The sequence below is a fragment of the Petaurus breviceps genome, unplaced genomic scaffold (genome assembly GCF_028583685.1).
Source record: "Petaurus breviceps papuanus isolate PSGF00001 unplaced genomic scaffold, PetGlider_PUasm1.0 90792, whole genome shotgun sequence".
In the NCBI taxonomy this organism is placed as follows: domain Eukaryota; kingdom Metazoa; phylum Chordata; class Mammalia; order Diprotodontia; family Petauridae; genus Petaurus; species Petaurus breviceps.
Window position 1 is genome coordinate 2,862,236 of NW_027187347.1, and position 24,091 is coordinate 2,886,326.

General features: G+C 34.3%; 1 protein-coding gene across 9 annotated transcripts in view; it reads right to left on the bottom strand.

Moving 5' to 3' along the window:
* Nucleotides 1-1,171: 1,171 nt before the first annotated feature.
* Nucleotides 1,172-24,091, bottom strand: part of CD47 (CD47 molecule) — an 86,874-nt gene continuing 63,954 nt past the window's right edge. For 4 of the 9 annotated variants that reach the window (XM_069069795.1, XM_069069794.1, XM_069069798.1 and 1 more), the window contains exons 6-13: nucleotides 20,821-20,913; nucleotides 19,419-19,511; nucleotides 17,657-17,749; nucleotides 12,073-12,104; nucleotides 9,253-9,277; nucleotides 8,567-8,599; nucleotides 6,461-6,514; nucleotides 1,172-6,046 (exon numbers count right to left, since the gene is read on the bottom strand). In XM_069069795.1, coding sequence (XP_068925896.1) covers nucleotides 6,498-6,514; nucleotides 8,567-8,599; nucleotides 9,253-9,277; nucleotides 12,073-12,104; nucleotides 17,657-17,749; nucleotides 19,419-19,511; nucleotides 20,821-20,913 — 386 coding nt within the window. In that variant the 3' untranslated portion in view covers nucleotides 1,172-6,046; nucleotides 6,461-6,497. The remainder of the gene's footprint in view (nucleotides 6,047-6,460; nucleotides 6,515-8,566; nucleotides 8,600-9,252; nucleotides 9,278-12,072; nucleotides 12,105-17,656; nucleotides 17,750-19,418; nucleotides 19,512-20,820; nucleotides 20,914-24,091) is intronic. The other 5 variants (XM_069069800.1, XM_069069799.1, XM_069069801.1 and 2 more) reach the window with 5 other exon arrangements.

A 24,091-nucleotide genomic window follows, 5' to 3' on the forward strand; every position in this document is an offset into this window, starting at 1 on the left:
GCAGGAGGTAGACCATTAAATGCTTTCTGAGCTCCATTAGAGTCACCCCTGCTGACAGTGAAAAAGTCCTCAGACACATAAAAATTAAATTGCCTACTAGGTAAGGAATAAGATAGTTTCCCTCCAAATATTTTTCTGTTGAAATAATCTAAAAAATACAGATACAGGACCAGGAATATAGGATGTACATGACTTAGCAAACTAGAATCACAATTAAGAATTCACAGGCAGCTAAGTGGCACAGTGAGAAGAGCACCAGCCACTGGAGTCAGATGGACCTGTGTTCAAATCCAGTCTCAGACACTTAACACTTACTAGCCGTGTGTCCTTGGGCAAGTCACTTAACCCCAATTGCCCAGCCTTACCCCCTCCAAAAAAGCAAAAAAAAAAAAAAAAAGAAAAAGATTAAGAATTCACTGCCTTAAGCCTTCATGATGTCTCTGATAACATTCCATAGTCATTAGCAGTTCATCTCGCTTTTCCTTTAAAATAGAGACAAGAATTTTAGAACTGAGCAGAACCTTAGATGTCAGTTAGTCCAACCTCTGCCTCTTATAGAATGGGGAATCTAAAGCCATAGAATTTAAGTGACTTAGCCAAGGGCTGCAACCCACATCTTCTGACTCCCAGTAAAAGGTGTTCCAAAAGTTTAAAAAGTCAGTTTAGCTTTAATAGCTTAAAATCACACTAAGACTTTTGGGACATCCTGTAGAGTATCCCTTCCAATACACCACAGGAACAGAGAACAATAAAATTAATCTCAAGAAGTTGTTGCTTGCCCCACCCTCATTCCCATCTATTTTTTCAGCTTATTTATGAGGGTGAGTCAATAACTAAGATGAATTTGATCTTCAAAATATTTTATTTTAGGAACATGATCAAAAACATTGCCATTTTTATAATGCAGCAAATATAAGCATCACACATTCAACTATAATGAGGTAATGCAGTAAATACATACATTATGTTTATGAAAAATGGAGACTCACCTTGGCTATTAACTCTCCCTCATACATTTTGAAATAATATCTAGAAATCAATAATCATTCCACCCTCCTCCAATCACTGTCTCATTCTCAGCATTTAAACCTCTGAAAATTCACATCCCTTCAAATTACACATGATTGTATTTTTATAGTCCACTATACTGGCAATATAGGCAGCTCACCAAAACAGCTTAAAATGTTTTATTAAGTATATATAATATTACAGGGTAATATTTACAAAGTTATGTTTTTTTTAAATAAAAAAAATACCTTGGCAAAGATTGCAGATTTTCAAAGCTTCAAACAGTGATAAATTGATTTAATACATAAAAAAAAAAACCTCTGACAGTAACAACACAGCTGTAAAACAACTTTGGTTTTTAAATCACTGTAAGAATGGCTACTGACAAACAGCACACCTTTAATTGCTATCCAGAAAAGCCCCCAGAAGGGCCTTTGTACATAGCAAAACTGAAGTTTTCATTTAGAATGGTTAATGGATATTTACAAACACGTGGGATTCCAATTTTTGACAATGGCTTTTTGTAAATGATGCTCCATTTAATTAAAAATGAAAATCTGCTTCTCATCCTCATCAACCACTATCACAAGACTTTAAGGTTCCACTGCTGTTGCCTTACAAGGGAAGTCCATTAAAGGTGATTTTCTTTTGGAAAGTCTGAATTTGTGAGAAATGTTTTAAATAAAGTCAGAGTATATAACCACTATGATCAAGAGCTCAGGCACATGCTCCCCCAAATAAGGGACTAACATTTTAGCATCGGGGAAACTTTCTATTCATTACAGTCCCCTTCCATAGATTAACTGGATTATACTCATTGGCATAAGTGAACAGACAAACTCAGGATCCATTATAGGCTTGGGGGCAGTAGATGATTGCTATTTGTGATTTTCCCCCACAATACACACACACAAATACAAGAGACATTTCAAAAAAAAAAAAAAACACTGAACAAAACACAAATAAAATCATACAGAGCTGCCTTACCAATGTTTTATTTTTTTTTCTGATTTTCACAAACAGATGAACGAACGGGTACATATGTAGTATTTTTTCCCACAGAGACCACAAAAACTACCACTGACTAATTCTTTTTTTAGTTAGAAAAGTTAAGAGAATTTAGAAAGAATGAAAAGGGACTCTACCACCACTCTCTCAGACCTTAAGGGGAACACTTAAGTGCTTTGAAATTGGCCACTTACTAAATGGGGTCATTTATTCCCTTTACACAGATAAGAAAGCTCCTATATTTTAAAAAAATTCTAACATTTTGAAGGATCTTTTTTCAGATTTGACCTAGACTTTCAAGTTTAAAAAAATCATCTTTTAAGATTTTCTTAACATAAAATTTGTCAAAAGAGAAAAACTCTTATTCACCTTAATAAGAGTACTAGGGGAAAAAATGAATTACATCCAACTCTTGACTACCAACCCAAATGACTATCTTCTGTGTGTAATGCACTGAACTAGGCACTGTAGGGAAAAAGGAAGAAAAAATGTGTTTACTCTCCTGACATATCTAGTGAGAGATATAGGACACATATCTACATGTGTGTGGGTGTGCATAGGTGTGGGTGTGTATAATTTGACATGCAGCAGCTCTGCCTGCACCTAAAAAGTTATGTCCACTGAATTATTCTAAATTCACCAAAAAGAACTTCCTAATTGAAGGAAACAAAAATTCTTCAAAGGGAAGAATAATTTCCATATTTATTTTCTGAATTTTCATATACTGGATTTACTTAAAACAAGGTACACCTATAAACAGTTGTATAGACATATACACATAAGCACTAAGTAAATGTGGATTTATTAGTAAGGTAAAGAAAAGAGATGATCAGAGTAAATAGGCTGATTGAGACTTGAACAGATCTGTGAATCTGAAGAAGATTCTGTGGGAAAGAGAAGATAGGGAAGGAGGAAGGTATTTCATAGGTAAAGGCTTAAATGCTAGAGGGGTCAGAAAAGGAAGTGAGAGAATTGGCTATAGTAAATGGGTGTTCCTGAGGATAGGCAGAATAAAAAAGATAATGACTGACAGGTAAAGAGGGTGGGAGAAACCATTAGGTGCTCTGAAGCACTAAGGTAACTGGGAAAAGGTTTCTGTTAAGAACAATTTGATCAAAATGATGACTGAGGAAGATGATTCCTATTGAGGTATACAGACCAAATAAATGGAAAAAGCTAAAGATAGCCAAGAAGACTGCTGGGAAGCTGAGTAAAACTTAGCTGGAGCCAGTTAGACTATTAGAGCTAAAAGAAACCTCAGAATACATTTCATCTACCCCACCGCCCTTTCACAGATGAGCAGACTGAGGCTCATGAAGTCACTTCTCTATAGTCTAATGTTTCCCAGGCTCAGCATTCTTCCCACTACATGACTCCTCCATTGGGTAATGAGCTTAATAAAAATAAAAGATGCATGGTAGGTGCTCAGTATATGTTAGTAGTTGAAGTTAAGGAAAAAAAACACATGGGAATAGAGAGACAGGAGAGGGAATGTGGAAAATATCATGGAGGCAGGAATAAAAATAACTAAGTGATGAATGCAAAATGGGAAACCAAGGAAGATAAGCGGGAGTTATTGTTTTTTTTTTTTAATTAAATACACAAATATTAAAAAAAACAACAACAACCTACTCTGGCTGATGGTTTCAATATATCTTCCCTCCAGTGAAACCTTTTCAAGAGCTGCTAGTAAATCAGTTAGCAAGCATTTATTAAGCACCAGTGTGCCAAGCACTGCATCACGTGCCTTTGGAAAGCATGACTAACTCATTTAGTTTCCTCTTCATAATCTTCCCCCTGTCACTTTCTGATGGAGTTGCTTTGGTGGCAGAGAAAAGCCCCAAAGGCAGGCAGAAATAGAGTGAATATAAAAGTAAGGATACTTACTGCATAACTCTCCCTGAATTATTGAGAGTTCACTATATGCTTTAAAAAAAAAAAGACAATGGCAATTGATGAGGAATTCACTGGAAAAATCCTCATAACCTGGCTATTTTCTTAAAAAAATAGAGATCTGGACTTATGCAATTTCATCTGTTTTAACAATTTTTTAATTTTATCAACACAGATCCCCTCTTTATCCTCCCAAAGTAGAAATAATTCAGGGGGGTAAGAAGAGCAGCAGGAATGATGGACTTCCTGCAACCCAGCTCCTCTATTTATGCCAATATTTTGAATAACGCCACAAAGGGTGGGAAGGAAAAAGGCAAAATATAAAAAAAAATTGAGCTGGCTTTGTAAAAAGCATCTTGATTTTTTGTGAGGCATCAAAAGGTCATTAAATTTTGGTTTGCCGAGGACAAACCACTTGGTCCCAACATGAAATACGAAAATTAAGTTGAGTAGTATTGAACTAGCATACAAAAGAGGCACATGGGAACATTCAGTGGACTAAGAAATAACTATCATCAATGCAACCATAGATATGACCGCTGTATTATATAAACGGGAAAAATGGCTGGTACTTAAGGGTATCGATGAGCACAAAGCTGGACAATTGACATTTTTTTAAATAATCAAATTACTTTAATGACCAATTCTACCTAATAAACACCTTTGCTTTAAATAATTCTACTAAAAGTAGAAAATCATTAATTTTCTCTGTTCACCTCAATTGTCCACATGAAACAAGCATGTGCCTATCACACAGACAGACAGACACACATACACACACTCACTCACAGACACAAGAACAAGGTAAAAATGTGTAATAATAATCTAAAAGTACAGGCAATCACAGCTGCCATAATACTAATCTTCAAACCAGGGTAGGAAAGGTTTTGTGTTTTGTTTTTAAATTTTTAGTTTTAGAGAAGGGAGAGGCTGAGGTGGGAATACAAGAGGATGGTGGTGATGAGTTGTTTTTCCATGCAACACAGATACAACAGTAGTTTAAAAAAAGGCCCTCTGGAGGAGCTGGCCTGATGGTGATGCACTATACTGTACTGCCATGCAGGGGATCAAAGCTCAAATCTCAATCTTGGTTTTTCATGCCCCAGACCAAAAAATATGTGAAATAACACTGGATGATACCCTCAGTTTGGGGGAAGGGAATGCTGATGATATTTTTGCCAAAAAATTAAGACTGGAAAGCAGTGCTCTGGGAACAAGACCTGTCCCTTTCAGCAACTGGACTGGAGTATGTCACAGGACCTGGTTCAAGGAAGAGGATAAGACTCAACATCTTGTAAGACAGAAGCAATTAACAGGAGGACAAGACAGGATTTAAAAGGTTGTGGGGACAAAGAAAAACAAAAAACAAACATCAAGAAAATCACAAGGTTAAGCTGCAGGGTCTCAGTTAACAATCAGAATCTAGAGAAGTTTTTGACTATTACATTTCATGTTTAGCAAAGATGCAAATGGTGGTAACCCCTCCAGAACGAAGGCCTCTATCCACATTATGACAGACATTAGGTAGCAATGCAAGATGCAAGGTACTTAGACCTGACTCTAAAAGAACTATTTCTCTTGACCCAGAAGTAGGAGAGATATTCTGTGGCCCAATAAATACTGTCTGCCAAATGTGCTCCTGGGAATGCTATCCTTCAAAGTTAGATGGAAACCAATGATTTTCATGTTTCATAGACTTCTTGGAGCAGCCACCAGATGGTACAGGGTCAATATTACCTTTAACCAGTTTTTTTAAAACCCAACAAATTACAGGAAACAAAGACATGGGGTTTGATAAAGGTATCATTCTGGAAAGGTACAACCTCTACCTTTGTCTCTACTGAACAATAAACCAAAACAATTCCCCAAAAACTAGTTCTCAATTGGGAAATACAATATACATCTTCATAAATTTTTAATTAACTAAATTACAGCTGTTTTGAATATAAACTTAAATGTAGCAATCATTTAAGGGTGGTGATAGGTTTCCCCCGTTCCCCCACAGATGCAAACCAGTGAATTTCCTCCTTTTCTTCTCTTCAGATAGTGAATCCAGGCCATGGTGTCTGAGCACAAGTATATTCCATTCACATCTACTATCCTCCAAATCAGAGTCCATCATTCCTTTTCAATTACTCTGCAGAATTAAAGAGCAAACATGCAGTCAGTATTAAAGTACATTTTCATTCAGCAATCTATTTCACACTATTTAAATAGGAACTCAAGAGTCTTTAGGATCAGGTACTATATGGTATATGAGGACCAGCACACTGCTCACTCAGCAGCAACCTGCAGCCTCATTAGTTTCAAAAGCAGAACAATTAATGATATATACAATTTAAGAACCACTGAGCCATCAATCAAGATTTGTGGAAGATTCATGTTAAGATTCGTGTCAAGATTCGTATCAAAAATTCTAATCAGCTTTTAACTCAAGAGAAAATATCTTCAAAATAAATATACAACTGTCATCTATTCCATTGATTACATTTCTCCAAAAATATTGGCTAAAAAGGCAGTAAATCATTAAACAAAAGATGAGATGTAGTACCGAAGACTCAAAATTCTCATACTTGTCTTCTAATGTCTTAATGTCTTTCCAAAACTGTAAGGAAATCAGATAGAACAGGAAAAAAAAAAAACATGAAGAAAAAATATATACATCACAGAATGTAGATACAGGTAAACAAAAGGACTTCACGTTACGATATTCAACAGAAATCAGTTCTCTTTTCAATGGCTTTCTATTTATTCTTAAATTACAACTAGCAATTAATAGAACCTTCTTCATTCTTCTCCAAACAAATTAACAAGTGAAGCATGTTGGCAAAAAAGGCTGTGACATAAAGCAATACTAGTAAAGAATTTTTTGTGATCCCTACTGTACAGAGACTTAATCCCTCTTTTCAAAAGGCTTCATCAATACATAACAGATTTTAGAAATTAGCTAAATGTTGACAATACCAGGGAGAAATTAACTGAACAAGAATACAGGCCCTCTTAATTCAGTGTTGCCTTTTGTTTCTGGGATGACAAAAAGAAAAAAAGTGATATTTACACAGCACTTTAAATTTTGCAAAGCACTCGACATGCATGATCTATGTGGTCCTCAAGGGTCCTAGACTTATCATCTCCATTTTATAGATGAGGAAACTGAGGCAAAGGGGGGTAGTAAATGTCAAAAGCAGGATTCCAAAAACCAGATCTCCCTGATTCCAAGCCCACCATTCCTTCTTTTAGGTAACAGTCTTTGAAGCAACATTGTAGAACAATGATCTACAGCATTAACAGAAGCTATGCACTCTATAATCTCATACTCTTTCATGCAGGACCAAGGAAACACTATAAATATTTACCATGTAAATCTTTATTTAAAAATGGGGAAAATCATAAACACACAGGGAAAAATAAATCCATAGGACATTAATATTTCAGAATTTGTATTTTCAGAAAGGAAAAACCAATAACATGCTTATGAAAACATAAATAATGAAAAGATGTATTTGTAAACAATCAAAAAGTATTTATCAAGGGTTTATTTTACGCCAAGCACTGTGTTAAGTGGTTGGGGATACAAAGAAATGTAAAAATAGTCCTTCCCCTCAAACAGCTCACGTTCTAACATGGAAGACAACATGTAAATAACTAGATCCACAAAAAATATGTACAGAGTAAATGGGTGGTAATCACAGAGGAGATGGCAGCCAGGAGGAACCTGGAAAAGCCTCCTGCAGAAGGAGGCATTTGAACTCAGATCTGAAGAAAGTCAGATCTGAGGTAGAGGGGAGAAGGAAGAGTATTCAAGGTCTCAGGACAACCAGTCCCCGTGACGTTAAATAAAGGGAGTGGGACATGGGAAGGGGGGAGGGCAAAAATTACAATGCTAGGAAGGAGCAAAGTGGTGAAGGGTTTTACAAGCCAAAGAGAGGACTTTAGAGTTGAACCTGGAAATAATGAGCCACTAGAGTTTACTGAGTGAGGAAGGGACATAGGCAGACCTATACTTTATGAAAAGGTATGGGAGGGAACTAAGCATCATTATATCGGGTATCTTTTTTCTTTTAATTCTCCTTCAAAAAATTTGAACACAGTTCCTGCATGAAAGCACAGAGATATTAAATCCTCAAAGATGATGACACAAGGATAAAAGAGATTCTGTCAAGATAAAGATAGACTCTAGATGAGAGCTATCAAACATCCAGACTGCATATGTAGCCCATAATGCATCTGAGTACAGCATGAACCAAATCAAAATGTAACTGGAAGATATTTAACCAAATAAATACAAATATAATGAAACATGAATAATGTCAGTTATGTGGTTTTTAAAGTCAATATGGGCTACAGGTATCCTTATGCATGGTCTAGCATGGACATCACTTGTCCAGATCATTTGTGTGTTTTATAAAAACAAGCAACATTTCTGACAAGTTAAAGGAAAGTCCTTTTTTTTTTTTTTTGCAAGGGATAGGAGATGATCTGAAACCATGACTCCACAGAAAGGAAGGTTTACATCTGAAAAGATTTTGGCATCTTCATGACATGACAGCATCCCTTTTATCACAGCAGTGTTACTAACACCGATGCAAAAATATTGGGTTTTTTAAAATTCCTAGATTGAAATAAGTGTATAGTTGCAACAGAGTTTAATACTCACCATCATTCATCATTCCTTTTGACTCTTTAAATGCTAAGAATTAGTAACAAGCCAAGCAAGCGGTTAGAAATTTTATACAATTAACAATCAGGACCAAATAAAAAAATTAGAAATATCATGCCAACTATCTAACTTCTATATTAATTCTGAGGGCTACTTTCAAAAAACTAAAAACTTCAACCAAGTATGGCTGAGTCCTTTGGATCCTATACTTACTCCCTCCTCCCTCTCCATCCCCCATCCCAGTAGGGTCAATCAAAAGAAGTCTCAGTTTGGAACATAAGCCCAGGATCTAGGTTTTTAAAAAGTTAGAAATCTGGCCTTGCCCCATGAGGGAATCTTAAGGTTTCTCCACTAAAATCCAGAACTTGGAAAGTTCACTTTGAACCACTGTGGCAATAAGTAAGTGAGAAGGTTTTCTTTTCAGTTGCTACTCTTGACTTGGACTTGCAGAAGCAAGTACAGTAATGACATTATCTCAGAGCTGAGAGCATCACAACAGCAACACTCTGAACTCTTAATGACTTAAGAAAAAAAAAAGGTCAAGAAGAACTTCAGTTTTCCACAAAGTATGGTGGAGGCACTCTCTCTACTCTCTATACTACTGAGCCAGTCCAACCTAGGAACTGGTTTTAGAAAAGAAAAAAACCCAACATAATAAATAAACAAGCTGATATAACACCTACCATTAAGGGGTTCCTCTACAGCTTTCTGGAAAATATTTAAAATACATTTATATAAAAATTGTATTTATTTCATGCCCTTTCATACTCAGGCTACTTTAAGCTAATATTTCATAATACAATGGGTTCTAACATCTAAACATGCAAGAAAATAAAAGTTATAAGTTAATAATATAATAGCTCATTAACTTAAATAATAGGTGCATTCGTATTACTTATTTCCTATCAAGAGTTATTCTTTCTGGGAAAGAAGTTATAATAACAATAATGAACAGAACAAAAAAAGGTAGTTAAAATATTATTTTCGCAAGGAAAGGGAATGAATAGAATCACCTTAAAAACCAGCCAAATTGAACCATGAAATGTGGAAGGAATATTTGTTAAGTTTTATGTAACAGGTAACAGTCATCACTAAATTATATTATATATAGACACGCACACGTGCATGCATGCACATATGCTACATATACTATTACAGATCATAGAATTAGAGCTGGGAAAGATTGTAGAGATCATCTGGTACAACCCATTCATTTTAAAGAAGAAGAAACAGAGACCCCAAGAGGCTGAGTAACATTAGCCTAGCTACTAATTCCAACACCTTTTGGGGATAAGGAGGTACACAAAAATGGAATTTTGTGGTTTTTCAGGCATACACATTTTTTAGACAAAACATTTTAGAATGTGTCTTTAACCTAATGTCACCAGCAGTTCTTGACTTGGATCATTTCTGGTGAAGTGAAAATGTTCAAGCTCGGATTAAATGTCTATAATGAGCTGGCTTTTTCCCATGCAATGTCTCTTGGGCTTAGCACTAGTTCTGGAATACCTGATTCAAAGTTTTCCCTTTAATTTTCTCTCCCCAGATCATCTCTATGATTGTGACTAGTATTCTTATAATATCTAAGATGTGGCAAAATTTGATGAAGTGACATCAGAAGAAAAATTTATTGAAATGGAAAAGAGAAAGAAACCAAATAATTCACAAGATATAGTTTAAAAATTAGTTTTTTTAACCACATCTCTTTTATTTATTTATTGCTTTTGTTTTGGTTTTTTGGAGGGGAAAGGCAGGGCAATTGGGGTTAAGTGACTTGCACAAGGTCACAGGGCTAGTAAGTTTTAAGTGTCTGAGGCTGTATTTGAACTCAGGTTCCAAATGACTCCAGGGCTGGTGTTCTATTCACTACACCACCTAGCCACCCATTTTATTTTATTTTTAAGCAAATTTTAATTTTAAATTTTATTTTAACATTAAAAAAGAAATGTTGCAAATAATTTATGTAATGGTGAAATTAACTTTTTTGAATGTTTGATAGACCATCTGGTCCTGGGTTGTTTTTTCCCTTTGTGACTTTATTTATGGCTTAATTAATCTATTTTTTTCTAAGGTTAGGTTGAGTAATCTTTTTTGTTCTGATAGACTTTTATATTTATTTAAATATTTATCCATTTACATTGTCAGTTCTTTTGTCATATAATTAGGCAAAATATTTTCTAATAATTTCCTTCATTTTTTCTTTATTTAGCTGTGAATTCTTTTTTGATTCTTGATACTGGTGATCTGGGTTTTTCTTTTTAAATCATCAACTAGCTGTTTATTTTTGTTGAAAAAACTTATTTTATTTATCCATTCAAATAAGGTATTTTTGTTTTCTATTTTATTAATTTCTTTTATTTTCAGAATTTTTATATTGATGGTTAGTTGGAATTTTTTTATTTATTGCTTTTTAGTTTTTCCCCCCTCATTGCATGTCCAATCGTTTATCTTTTTCTCACTTATGCACTGAAAGTGTTCAGAGATAGGAATTTTGCCCTAAGGACTGTTTTGATCACCTCCCAGTGGTTTTTAATGAAGTCTCACTATTGAGACTTTCTTGAATGAAACTATTGTTCCTACAATCTGTTCCTTGACCTATCAATTCTTTAGGATTAATTTAGTCTTCAATTAATTTTTAATCCTTTCTTCACAGGCTCTTTATTGAATATCATTATTATTGCACTGTGGTCAGTAAAAAGATGTATTTAATATCTCTGCTTTTCCATACTTTTTAATGAAGCTTTTATACACCAAAGGTCAAATTTTATTAAATTGCTATAACACACCTGAAAGATATTCCTTTCTATCCTCATTATGTCATGGTACAATATCTACCATATGTAACTTTTCCAAAATTCTATTCCGTTCCTTAACTTCTTTCTTATTTATCTTTTTGTGAGATTTGTCTGAAGCAAGTCCCACGATTATCACTGCTCTCAAGGTTTAGCTTCTGTAGTCTTCCTGTATCTCTGTCTCACTCTTTTTCTGCCCCAAGGCCTATAGATGAAGGTTACTGGGATCCCTGGCTTGTTCTTGCCCTGGTGTCCATAGAAGAAGGTTCCTACTTTTCCTGAAACATCATTCTCCTAGGATCTATAGCCACAGGCTCACAATGTTCCTGACTAGCTCTAGTTTGCTCTCTTTCCTACTTGCAACAAGACCTAAGAAAAAATTGAAATTGTATTTCTGTTTCTACAATTGGTCATGGTAAGAACTGTATATTGGTCTTAGTTACTGTTGTGAGTATACAGCTAATAAGCAATATTTGTAAAAGTAAACTTCCTATGCTGGGTAAGAGATATTAATATAATTTTTAAAGCCCATTCAATCCATTCTTTTGCTACTAATACTAGGTTCATAGATAGAATTGTGCCTACTCATTAAGAAATACAAAACGAGAAAACTGGGTAACATCAATCCCAATGGAGTGTCATCAACTTTCTACCACTTGGTAAAATTCATTCTTCAGAGGCTTTCAACACACCGTCTAAATAGAAACTTACCCTAGATGGTGGTATAGTCTTCTGATTGGAAGCTGAAATCATTAAAACATCAAAAAAGAGAAGATCAGAATTTCAAAGAAGCCTAAGATAATGGTACTTAATTTTATTAAGTTCAAAATAATTCCGTTTGAAAACTAATGATGTCAGATACTACCTAAAAAGCGTTCTAGCTGTGATCTTCTACTACAAATTGAATACATTATTCAACATTTGTGCTGATGGAAGAAAGAAGCGACAAATAATCTGTCAAAATAGGGAATATGTACGTGCATGTATACACCTAAATACGTGGAGTCTGTCACTTATACTGTAAGTGGTCATTCATACCCAAACACACACATACCCCTCCAATTTGGAGAGTATATGGGGGGGGGGGAGAGTAGAGTCTCTTCTTCATCCTATTCCTTGAGTTTATTCCTCTAATTCTCTAGATCTGCTTATAACCTCCCTAATCTTCCTTGTTTAGAGTGTTCCAGAATCCTAACAAACAAAAGAAAATACAGTGACTTGGAAAATGATTTTAAAAAGATTAACTCTGCTAGGATGCTCTAAAAATCTCCCAAAGGTGATGATTCAAAGAATTATTAGCCATTCCCAGCAGGTCCCATCCATGATAAATTTCTTTGGCAATTTCTCTTTTTGGTCTTTTGCTAAACTTTTCACTAGTTTAGTTATCAGCTAGGCCAAATTCGTTAGAGGAAGAAGGGAGACAAATGTGAACAAGACAGTGAAGTGCAGAAAGGAAGGGGAGTTGAATGGAAAGAGAAAGAACAACTTTGACCTAAAACACCAAGAGAGGAAGAAGACACAAGAGTGGTTGAAGTCATTTCTAGAGCAAGCAGTCAGAACTACAACCTTGAGAATAACTTGGCAGCAAGTGTCAGCTCAACATCATACAGATTATTAATTATTTAGTATTATTATACTTTAGGTAATTCACAGTCAAATCAGTTGGAAGTTAATTAAAAATAAACCATCATAATTTTTGGACTGGAATTGTTTCATTTGCATAGAAATGTGGCTACCAAGTATACTGGAAGAAAAATTTCATCCTGAGCATGGTGGTACAGTTTTTTTGGTTTGTTTTCCTTACAGTAAATAGTCTTTTGTCCTCCTACTATACTTCGTACAATTGGCTTTTGTGTAAAAGTCATATGACAGGTCAGAAATGGAATTATCGGATATAGTTATGTCTCTTGGGGAAGCTACCATGTGCAGAGCTTTTTTTATTTGCTATTTGGAGGGCAATTGGGGTTAAGCCCAAGGTCACACGGCTAGTAAGTGTTACATGTCTGAGGCCAGATTTGAACTCAGGTCCTCCTGACTCCAGGGCTGGTGCCACCTAGTACCACCTAGCTGCTCCTGCAGAGCTCTTTATTGAAGGCAACGCAATTAAAATCTGACTTAATTGGAAAGCTGAAGGTAAGAACTCTGTATAAAAAGGGGAAGAAAGTATTAATGAAGTGGTAAGTTCAAGTACTATTTTCTTTCTTCTTGACAAAAAGAATTACAGAATTTATGAGACATTTACACTTTCATAAAACTCTATGCTGACAGCATGTACTTCAGTCAAATCCTCCTTTTGCAGGGCCCCTTCTCAACATACCTAAAATACAATTTACAAAAGAAATGAGGATTCTATCCGAAATTTTTGCTAAGGGTACAAAATTTAATGCTAAGCCATTGAATTGCATTTCTTAGCAGGATTATATTTTTGTGTAGGCATAACACCTACTTTTTCCTCCAAAATAACATTTAAAGAGAATATTTTGGTTTGTGTTCCCTTCTCCTAAGTATCTGATTCCTATTTTTAGAGAGTTATTTGTAAGACAGTCTTGCTTGGACACACTGACCAAACATACCTATAAACAATGGTAACACAACCATATCTGTTGACTGGATCAGATCCCTGACCAGACAAATCTAAGTACATAAAAGTCAGATGTTACCAGATGTTTTGTTTCTACTTTAATCCCTCTTAATAAGGTTGTTGCAAGAAAAGTGTTTTGTAAACCTCAGTGCTCTATGTAAATGAAAATAATTATTAATACTTCCTAATAGGTTGTATCAGGGTTAAATGTTGCAGCCAAGGTCATAATATTTTGAATGTCAAGTTCTTTTCAGCATAAGTTAAACCCTTATCCATACAGATAGAGCCATATTTCCAATGCATCTCTGAACAGTAACTCTAGAGTTTCTCTTCTGCCCTTCAGTACACCTTACAATTTACTTACTAGTCTCAAAATAATCAGTAAAAACTTTGCTTGGTTCAGCCAGTGTCATCCCTTTCCTTCACAGCCCAGAAGTAAATCTGATGACAAAGTGACTTATATCAACCTAGACTTGTTTATATAAAAATATGATTGTACACTAATTTATTAGACAGTAGAAGTGGCTTTTTTTTTAAAGTAGGGAGACTTTCCAAGCGATACATAGAAACCTTAAGAAGCCTTACCTCAGTGATTCTAATTAGCCCCCTTTAATCTTCTTTCTTATTCTATCCCATTAAGTTTTTATTCTTATCTTTTTCTCCTTTTGTCAATATCAAAACACCTCCCATTAAAAAAAAAAAATCCATGTTCAGTAAAAAAAAAAACTGTAGAAAGGAATGCTAAAATTCTACAATAATGTAACAATTAAGGCTACAAATGTAAATAATTAATGAAAAAAATGCACAATTTTAAATTTTCATAAGAACAGTAACACCACACAGGAAACAGTACCATATTTGAGAATTAAGTAATTTAATGCTTGATAAATAACATATGAACAAGGCTATTCTAAGGGAGAACACAGGTAATGGTGATAATTGATGGAAATATTTTGTTTTTACTTCCATATCAGTATGTTCAAATTTGCAACCTTAATGTTACATTATGTATATGAACGAAGAAGATACATAAATGATCAAGTCTATAGCACCACCATCTAAATAGGAATTCCCCTGTACCTTTTCTCTTCTTGTCCTTCAATTGACCGAGGGTATGCCTCTCAACTCTGGCATCAAACAAGTTTGTTTGAAAAGTTAATATAAGATACTCTCAATAAGATGTAAGACCATAGTCTTAACACATATTATAATAAGTCCAATATTATGTAAAGTTAAAAAAATAATACTTCTATGTGCTGGTCAGAAATTTGCTATGAGGAGAATGCAAGCTCCTTGAGGGCATGGGCTTTTTTGTTATAGTGTTTTCTGTCTTTGTGTTAACAGTGCCCTGTACATGGTAATACATGTTAGACTAGTAATATGAATGGCTTTTTTTTCCAAAGTTGAAATTTATAATTGCCCAGATCCTGCTTTTCAGGTCACGGTATTCCCAGTGTGGGCAAACAAAGAAACATGGGGGAAAAGTTTACTAAATTCATAATTACTGTAAAGTGTTAGGTTAGAACTATAGCATACAAAACTATAGTAATAGAGGCTAAAGAAATACTCTCATAACTAATGGAAGCATTTCTAAGTCAAGTGGCAATTATCCTATAAACCAGAGGTATCAAACTCACTGTCAGCCTGCAAAACTCCCCAGTGCTACCCAGAACAAGATAAAAATATAATTAGGAAATTTTTAACAAAAATGAACAAAAATACAACACAACACAGATAACGTTAATATGCAGTTTTCTAATATGCCACTACAGAGATCTGTTAATAAATCACTGGCTGTGGCAGACAGAGGCTAGAAGCAAAAGGCCACCAACTTCTAGGGAGGAATAAAAATATAAACGGTAACACATCACAGAGGAAGTTAGATAGGCTATCAGGGAAGAGAAGAAAAAGGGTTCTTCCAGCTAGAGACAGCTCAGACTATTTGATCACAGCAGTACAGACATTTTCAGTTATGAAACTGTTCTCAAGTACATTAGCAAAATCAGCAGGGTCACCTTTAAGTTTTAAGAACCATATATGTGATGATTACTCTCAATCCACATAAGATAGATTCATAAAAATTGTATCTGCATCAAGCCTTTGTATATGTCTAAAATTACCAAATAAGTTGATATTGCCTTGAGATTATTAGTCATACTTTTTCAGATATGAGAAAGGTTTAGAACTCGACAGTGAAAATGCCCACTGAAATTACAGATGAATTAGAGTAAAACTAGTTACACAAGGTTCTCCTTTAAATAGTGAGCTATATGTGTACGTGTGTATTTTTGCTATTTGTAGGTCATTAATTATATGGGTGAAAATCCAGAATGGATAACATAGAAACTTAGTGGGAATCACTGACAGTTGCCAACTCAGAAAGGACGTTAACATTGTGAAATGATAATATTTCACCTAAAAACTGATCTGGCTTACCAAAAAATTCATTTATACAACTTTAAATGAAATCTATCTACTGAATAAAGTAAATCTCAGTATATTAAGACCTTATCAACTTTAATTCCACTAACTTAAAATCTAAAATAATCTAAAGAAAAGTTGGTTTGGGGTTGTTGTGATTGGGTTGTTTTTTTTTGGGGGGGGGGGGTTAATCTGTTTTTACCTATGGAAAAGATGTTGATTAAGCAAATGAGTAGTGTAAACCAGATGGGGTCGGAAAGGGTGTTAAATCCACTTAAAAGAACAAATTCTTTCCAAACCCTTTTGAAAAATTGATACATGGAAAGATAAATTTTTCTCCTTTGTTTATGAAGACATAACCAGGAGAAAATGAATAGAGTGAGGAGGCAGGTTTTAGTTTAATATAAGGAAAAGCCTCTTAACAATCGGAATGATGCAACAATGAAATTAGATTGTGATACCAGACATCCACAAACAGAGATTACATGATTAGTTGTTGAGGATCTTATAAAGGAAAAGTTTATTTTGGGATAAGGTTGGCATGCTTGGCACATAGTAGGTACTTAATAAATGTTGACTGACTTGACCTCTGAGGTGCTGTTCTATAAGGCTCTATATAATTTTATCATTTGGAAGTACTCATATACAAGTTAAAAGTTATTTGCAGAAATCAGGTTTTCTACAAAGTGCCGACAGCACAAACATCATGTTTAAAAGCAGTCACTTAAAGACAAAAAAAATTTAAAACCCTACAAAGTTTGAATTCTAAAACATTAAGATTAAAAAAAGTATTTTAGAGCAAAAATGTAATTTCATGTTTAATTAATTAATCCTAAAAGCTTTTAAAACATGCTTTAGAATTCATTGCTTTTTAAAGTGAAGGAAAATAATATTTTTAAAGAGTTTTAAAGTTTTGTATTACTTAAGTTATGTGTTATTCTCTACTTTAACATACACATAAATTAATATTCTGATTCAAAATTATTCTTTTCTGTGGTATTAACCCAACTCTAACTTGAACTTAACTAAGTGGACATTTCTTTAAAAGTAAACTGATACAAGCTTCCCATTAATTCCAACTATCTCCTCTCTCCAAATGGTGGGAAATAACTGAAATTAGTTATTGTGAAAAGAACTCCTACCCCAAATATTACAATTTTCTTTCAATCCTTACTTTTAAACTCAAAGCTTCTCATAATCCTTTCTGCCCCTAAACTGAATGTCAGGCAAAATTTTTAAATTCCATAATTCAAGTTTTCAGAATAAAGTGACAAGAAAGTAAGTTCTACTTACCCACAAATTTCATGTAAACTAGACCCAGCAACTCTGCAAGGGCAATGATACCCAAGCCTGAAATCATGAGAGGGCCCTGCATAGGGGAACATTCTGCCAAAAAATAAATATTACTTTACGTTAGAAGCTTACATGTAACAATTTCACCTATTTCATATGGATATATAACAACAGTAATAGAAAGGTAGTGAAGAGGGTAGAGTGCTAGACCTGGAGTCAGGAAGACCCAAATTTCAAATCCTATGTGACTCTGAATAAGTCATTTACCCTTTCTCAGCCTCAGTTTCTTTAAATGTAAAAATGGAGGCAATAACAGCCCCTACCTTGAAGAACTGTTACGAGGATCAAATGAAATGATCTAGGTACAGTGCTTTGCAAACCATAAAGTAGTATATAAATGCCAGCTGTTGTTACTGTTATTGTTATTATTATTAGCAGAATGAACAGCAGCTCTATGACTATTCTCAGTTATCAAGAAAAAAGAATCTACTTGATATCATTTAAAGGGCAAATGCTAAAAATGCCATGAAAGCTTTGATAAATGACAATTTTATCTTCTTTTTTAAAGACTTTTTTTGGGGGGGAGGGCGATTGGGGTTAAGTGACTTGCCCAAGGTCACATGGCTAGTTTTTGTGTTAAGTGTCTGAGGCCAGATTTGAACTCAGGTCCTCCTGACTTCAGGGCCGTCGCTCTATTCACCCAGCCGCCCCAATTTTATCTTTATTTTTATAACTTTAAGAAAGTTATACCCAGCTGAATATCATGCTATAACATAAGCACCTAGGTTTCTGGATTCAGTTATTTCAACAAAATCAGTTGCAATTATTAAATCTATTATTTTAGATAGAAATTCAATATCAAATGTCCTTAATTCCTCTATGTGTAATAGGCAAGTTTTTCAAGGCAACTTCATTCTTGTCTTACCGATTATCCTGTTACAAATTCACTGTCAAAATCTAAGAAGACCATGTTATTTCACATACCTATGATTATTAGCCTCTCAGTTCCACAAGGGAAGGAACTATCATATATAAAAACTAGTGTTGTACCTAGAACAATGCTCTGCTTATAGAGGTCTCTATTAAAATGCCTATTGAATGAATGCATGGAGTAAGGTATTTCGTTTTATTTGCACTGGTCTGCCTTTTCATACAAGAAGGAAAATTCCTGGAGAATAAGAGTCACTTGAATTTTCATAAGCTGCATGATATGCCTAGTTAACTATGGCTGCTTTAAGTGCCAAATAACAAGAATACTGCTAAATGTTACATAGATTTTAAGAGATAAAAAGAATCTGTGCTACATGGATATGTAAATACTTGTAAACTAGCATCCTAGGAATGGTGTAAAAATGTGAGGCAACATTGTTATAACACTCTCAGCTCCTTTAATGAAATGGCGAGAAAATATTTTAAGAAAAAAAAATGCCTTTGCCATATAACAAATGTCCTGTTACACCAGAAGAATATAATATCATTCCTATTTGGCTTCAACAGAAACCTTTTTTTTTTAGCAGTCCTCCCAGGTAGGTACTAACTACAATTTTCTCCTAAACAATGATCAGGAAAGCCACATTTACCTACAGTAAATAATTTCATAGTTAAGGAGAAAGAAATTTTTCTTGTTGGGGGGAAATGAAGTTTTTAAAAAAATTTTTTAAATCCCACTTAGGACAAGAGAAATTATTTCAATGTTACAACACTATTAGTGCAAATGAAATTAAATATAACTATTCCATACACAGAAAAATGTGTTTCTTACTTGTGATGCATAGGCTTAGTCCAATTACAGCAAGTATATAACCCAATAACTGGAGAATCAATATTCCAATGGCAAAGAGGGTCATCCCAAAAGCTGGAAAAAAAAATTATCACAAAATTACTAAAACTTTTTGAAAGAGAAACTTTAAAAGCTCTTATTTCTCTTTGGGTGTTTAAGATCAAAGAAATAAATACGAATTTTTTGGTTCCTTACTTTGGGAAATTAAAGGACAAAGTCATTAGAAAAATAACAGGAAGTTTACATTTCCTGGAAATCTAATAGTCCTTAGAACTATTATACCTAAGTACTATTCCAATGTTATACATTCATTCCAGAGATTAACAATTTATTCCAATAGGCTGGAGGCTAAGCCCAACATTTTTTAAAACATGTAATATCTTAAAAGTACGACACTTTTATAATTCCCATGTATTTTATATATTTTTCTTTCCATATGGCTTTTTCATTCTCACACAAAATTGCTCTGGTGAAGAATTTCATTATGCAAATGTGCTCATTCTTATACACATTGCAATGTCTACCAAATTACCTGGCCATCTAATGAGGTTTTTGAACTTATAACAAATGAACCCCCTCTGTTCTCAAAATGCAACTAGACTCCATTTACATGACCAAAAGACTATCGGATATCAGAAAGATTAGAAGGTTTATTAATAAAAAATATCTTGGCAATTTATCACCAAAGGAAAATAAATCAGTTAAAAGAAAATTTTATTACAGTGTAAATTTTCATGGAGCACATTTTTTTTTAAATTTAAACACTAAAGACTGATATATATGTAGCCTATTCATCTGATTCCCTGTTAAATTATAAAGTTAGAAGTTTACCCATAAAAGACCAAAGAATATGTTCTGCTTTAAAAAACACTATTTCATTAACTCTTTTTTAAAAATAGCACAAATAATGAAGAAAGAAGTGGAAAAGAGATTAGCTTACATATCTATTATAACATTTTTTTTGAAAGAAGGCCATTAGGAAGTATGTGTTGACCATATTATTTTTATTTCTTATATAAATCTAAGATGTAGAAATCCTTTGTGGTAAAGGTTTTACTTTGCTTTTTTCCTTTATGATGACAAAACTGTGATAAGAATAAAGAGATCAAGCCATTACACAGCATGATTTCAAATCCACTGACTGACATCAAATACATATGAATATAGTTCATGAAATAAAACTTTTTCAAAGTTCTGAATGCCTCCAAAACCTAAAGCAGCTTTAAAATTATATCACAGTTTAACGGTTGTAATGCCAAGAATAACATGAAAAATATTTGAAGTTATTTTTGTTTAAAATTTTTAAAAATTATTTCCAGCAAAGATGAAAAATAAATAAATGGCAGATGAGAGAATCATGCTATAACAAGAAATGAATCCTTACCTGTCATAAATACACAATATTGGAGTAGCACTAATGTCACAGTAGGGATTACAATTAAACCAAGTCCAGAAGCATTCTTTATTGAATATTCACCTGTTAAAAGCAAAAAAATTTTAATTTTTTGGTTATATTAAATTACACCTACATTAAAGATAAAACATTTTATAGCTCTTTTAAAAATACATATTACATTGTAAATTATTTTAGTGAATAGAACAGATATTATTATCATATGAAGAAAGTTAGGAAACTTATGTGTTGTAAAGTGGCAAGATCAGTAATTAAATCAAAATAATCAAAATAAATAAATAAAAATTTTAATAAATTTTTTTATAAATCAAAACCCAATTCACCTCAGATTTAGCTGATTTCCTACTTCTGATTTTCTACTTCCAACAATTGAATTTCTACCTGTAACCTGCATTCTTCTATTACTCTCCTCTTAAATTCTCTATTATCTTATCTATCCCTGAGTTCTATCAGTCTCTCAATATTCACCCTTTCTCTAACATTCTCAGGGTTACTATGCTAAATCCAAGTCCCTTATCACCTCATGCCTAGACCACTACAACAGATGCCAATCTGTTCTCTCAAATTCCAATCTCTCCCCCCATTTAATCCAATCTGCATGCTGCTACAAGATTAATTTCGCCTAATATTTTCAAATATTCCTCAATTCAAGAGCCTGTAATGTTTTCCTACTGCCCATTATATCAAATCCAAAATCTTCTGGCTGGTTTTCAAAATTCTCCATAATTTATCCCCAATCTTATTTCTGACTACTTTCCAAACATGTAGAGTGCTTCAGATTTGTCTCTATGGAAAACATGCTCAGAATTTCCCTTAAAAAACAAAATAAAACAAAACAAACCAGTATGTATAACTTGATTAAGACCTCAAAAATGACCACTGAGACAAAAGGAATCCTTGATACCATTCAGCCTCTACCTTAAGACATCCCAGGAGGGAGAACCCACTACTTTCAAAGCCCATTCCTCTTCTGTACAGCTCTGATTGTTATGAGATTTTACTTCTGTGGCCAAACAGAGAATCTACCTCTCGTCCACGTGACGGCCCTTCAAATATTTGAAAGCAACTATCATACTTGTCCTAAGCCTTCTCTTTTCAAAGCTAACTATGACCAATTCCTTCAACCAATTTTCAAACACTCTAGCCTTCTTAAACAACACAACTGAGCACAATAATCCAGAAGGGGTAGAGTACAATGAACTATTTATGACCTTTTTATTCCTGGAAGTTATATCCCTCTTAATGCAGCCCAAAATCATGGTAGATTTTTTTGGGGGTGGGGGGGGAGCCTAATTAAAAAATAATGCTGACTCATACTGTGTTTAAAATCCACTAAAACAAAGCTCTTTGATGCAAGCCTTTCCTTGAACTGTCAACTCTACCAGTTACCATCCCCTAACTCTACCTAGACAGCTTTCTCTAAAAACCAATGTCTCATGACTGTCTTTAATCCCTTAAAATCTGGCTTCCAGCCTCTACTAAAACTGCTTTCTTAAATGTCAGTAACTACTTCAACTGAAAAATCTGGAATGTTTGCCAGTTTTCATCCTCCTTACCTCTCTGTAGCACTGATGCTACTGATTCATCCCTTTCCCTCTACAATGCCCTCTTCTCCATTGGCTGACTGTGTCCTTCCCTGGCTCACTGCCCTCTTCCCAATAATTTAAAGTAGGTATTCTCCAGTGCTCTCGGTCCTTGACCCCCTTCTTTTCTCTCTCTACACCTGATCCCTTGGCTCCTATAGCTTCAACTATTAGCTTCTGAAGATGAGGCTCCCAAATCTCCACCTCCAGCCTGTCTTTTCCTTGACTTTCATCTCCCCCTGCAAGTTCTACATGTACTTCAAACTCAATATGCCTCTAAAGTGATCTCACTGTCCTTCTCTGAAAACCCAATCCTCTTTCAGACCTCACTATTTTTGTCTCTGGCACCACCATTCACCCTGCCTCTTACTTTTGAAACTTCATGGTTACTTTAACTCTGCCATCTTTTTATATCCAGCTACCAACTATAGATTCTAGCTCTGACATATGTTTATCAGCATTCTCTTCCTCATTTGCCACTACCCCAGTACAGTCTTATTGCCTGGACTATTGCAGGTAACTTCCTAAACAAACCTTTCCACCTCTCCCCTTCCAAAACACCCTTCACACTTTTGTCAGATTAATCTTTATTAAGAAATTTTGTCATGTTACTCTTCTGCTCAAAACCCTGGAAAGGCTTTCAAATTATGATTAAGTAAAGTTCAAACTCAGCTTTGCATTGAACATCTGTCATAATTTGCTATCAGTCTATTTTTTCAAGCCATTTATCTCACACTACTCCTCTCTACTCTTTACATTTCAGTGAAACTGAACTATGCACCAATACCCATCAAGCTCTGAACTTTCTATCACATAGCTACCTACCCATTCCAAGAATGCTTTCTCATTGCCCTTTTACCTGTTCCATTCTTACCAATACTTTTAATCTTAACTTACATACAACCTTATTCATGAAGTCTTCCCTTGGATTCCCTATTTTAGTAAGGACCTTTTCATATCCAATCAATCAATATTTATTAAGCACAATCTCTCACAGCACTTTGCTTTTACCTTTCTGTACTTGTTTTATAATACTTACATATGTCATGTACCTGCCCCTCTAAAATATGTTTCCAAGAAGCTTACAATTTACGTAAGAGAGCATCTTATCTAAACTTTTTTACTCCCCACCCCCTTCCAATTCCTAACATAGCATTCTGCTAACAATATGTGTTTAATGCTGGGTTAAAGAGATGTTACCTGCCCACTACTTTGTTCAAGAAGTTTTTCCAAACAAGAATAACTCCCCACCTATCCAAATTCTCTAAAGGTCAAATCAAGCCCCACCTTTCCCCAGAAGCCTTATTTAACTACATCAGCGCCTACTGATGTCTCCCTTCTGCTAATCCTTACAGAGATATCAAGTTTATTTCATTCTTTACAAGGACACACACACACACACACACACTCACACTCTTCTATGTGCATATAAGTTTAATAATTCTGTATATACAAACTATATATGCACTATGTATATGTATACATGTACTGTAAACACGCATGTGTAAATGTGCAATATTGTGCGGTGCAAGAACATTTGCATACACATAGAAATGATTTATGTGAAATATACTTATCTGCACACATATGCATATAAGTAGACATGTGTACATATGTAAAATTTATATAAACATATGTGTGTATATCCACACCTTTTA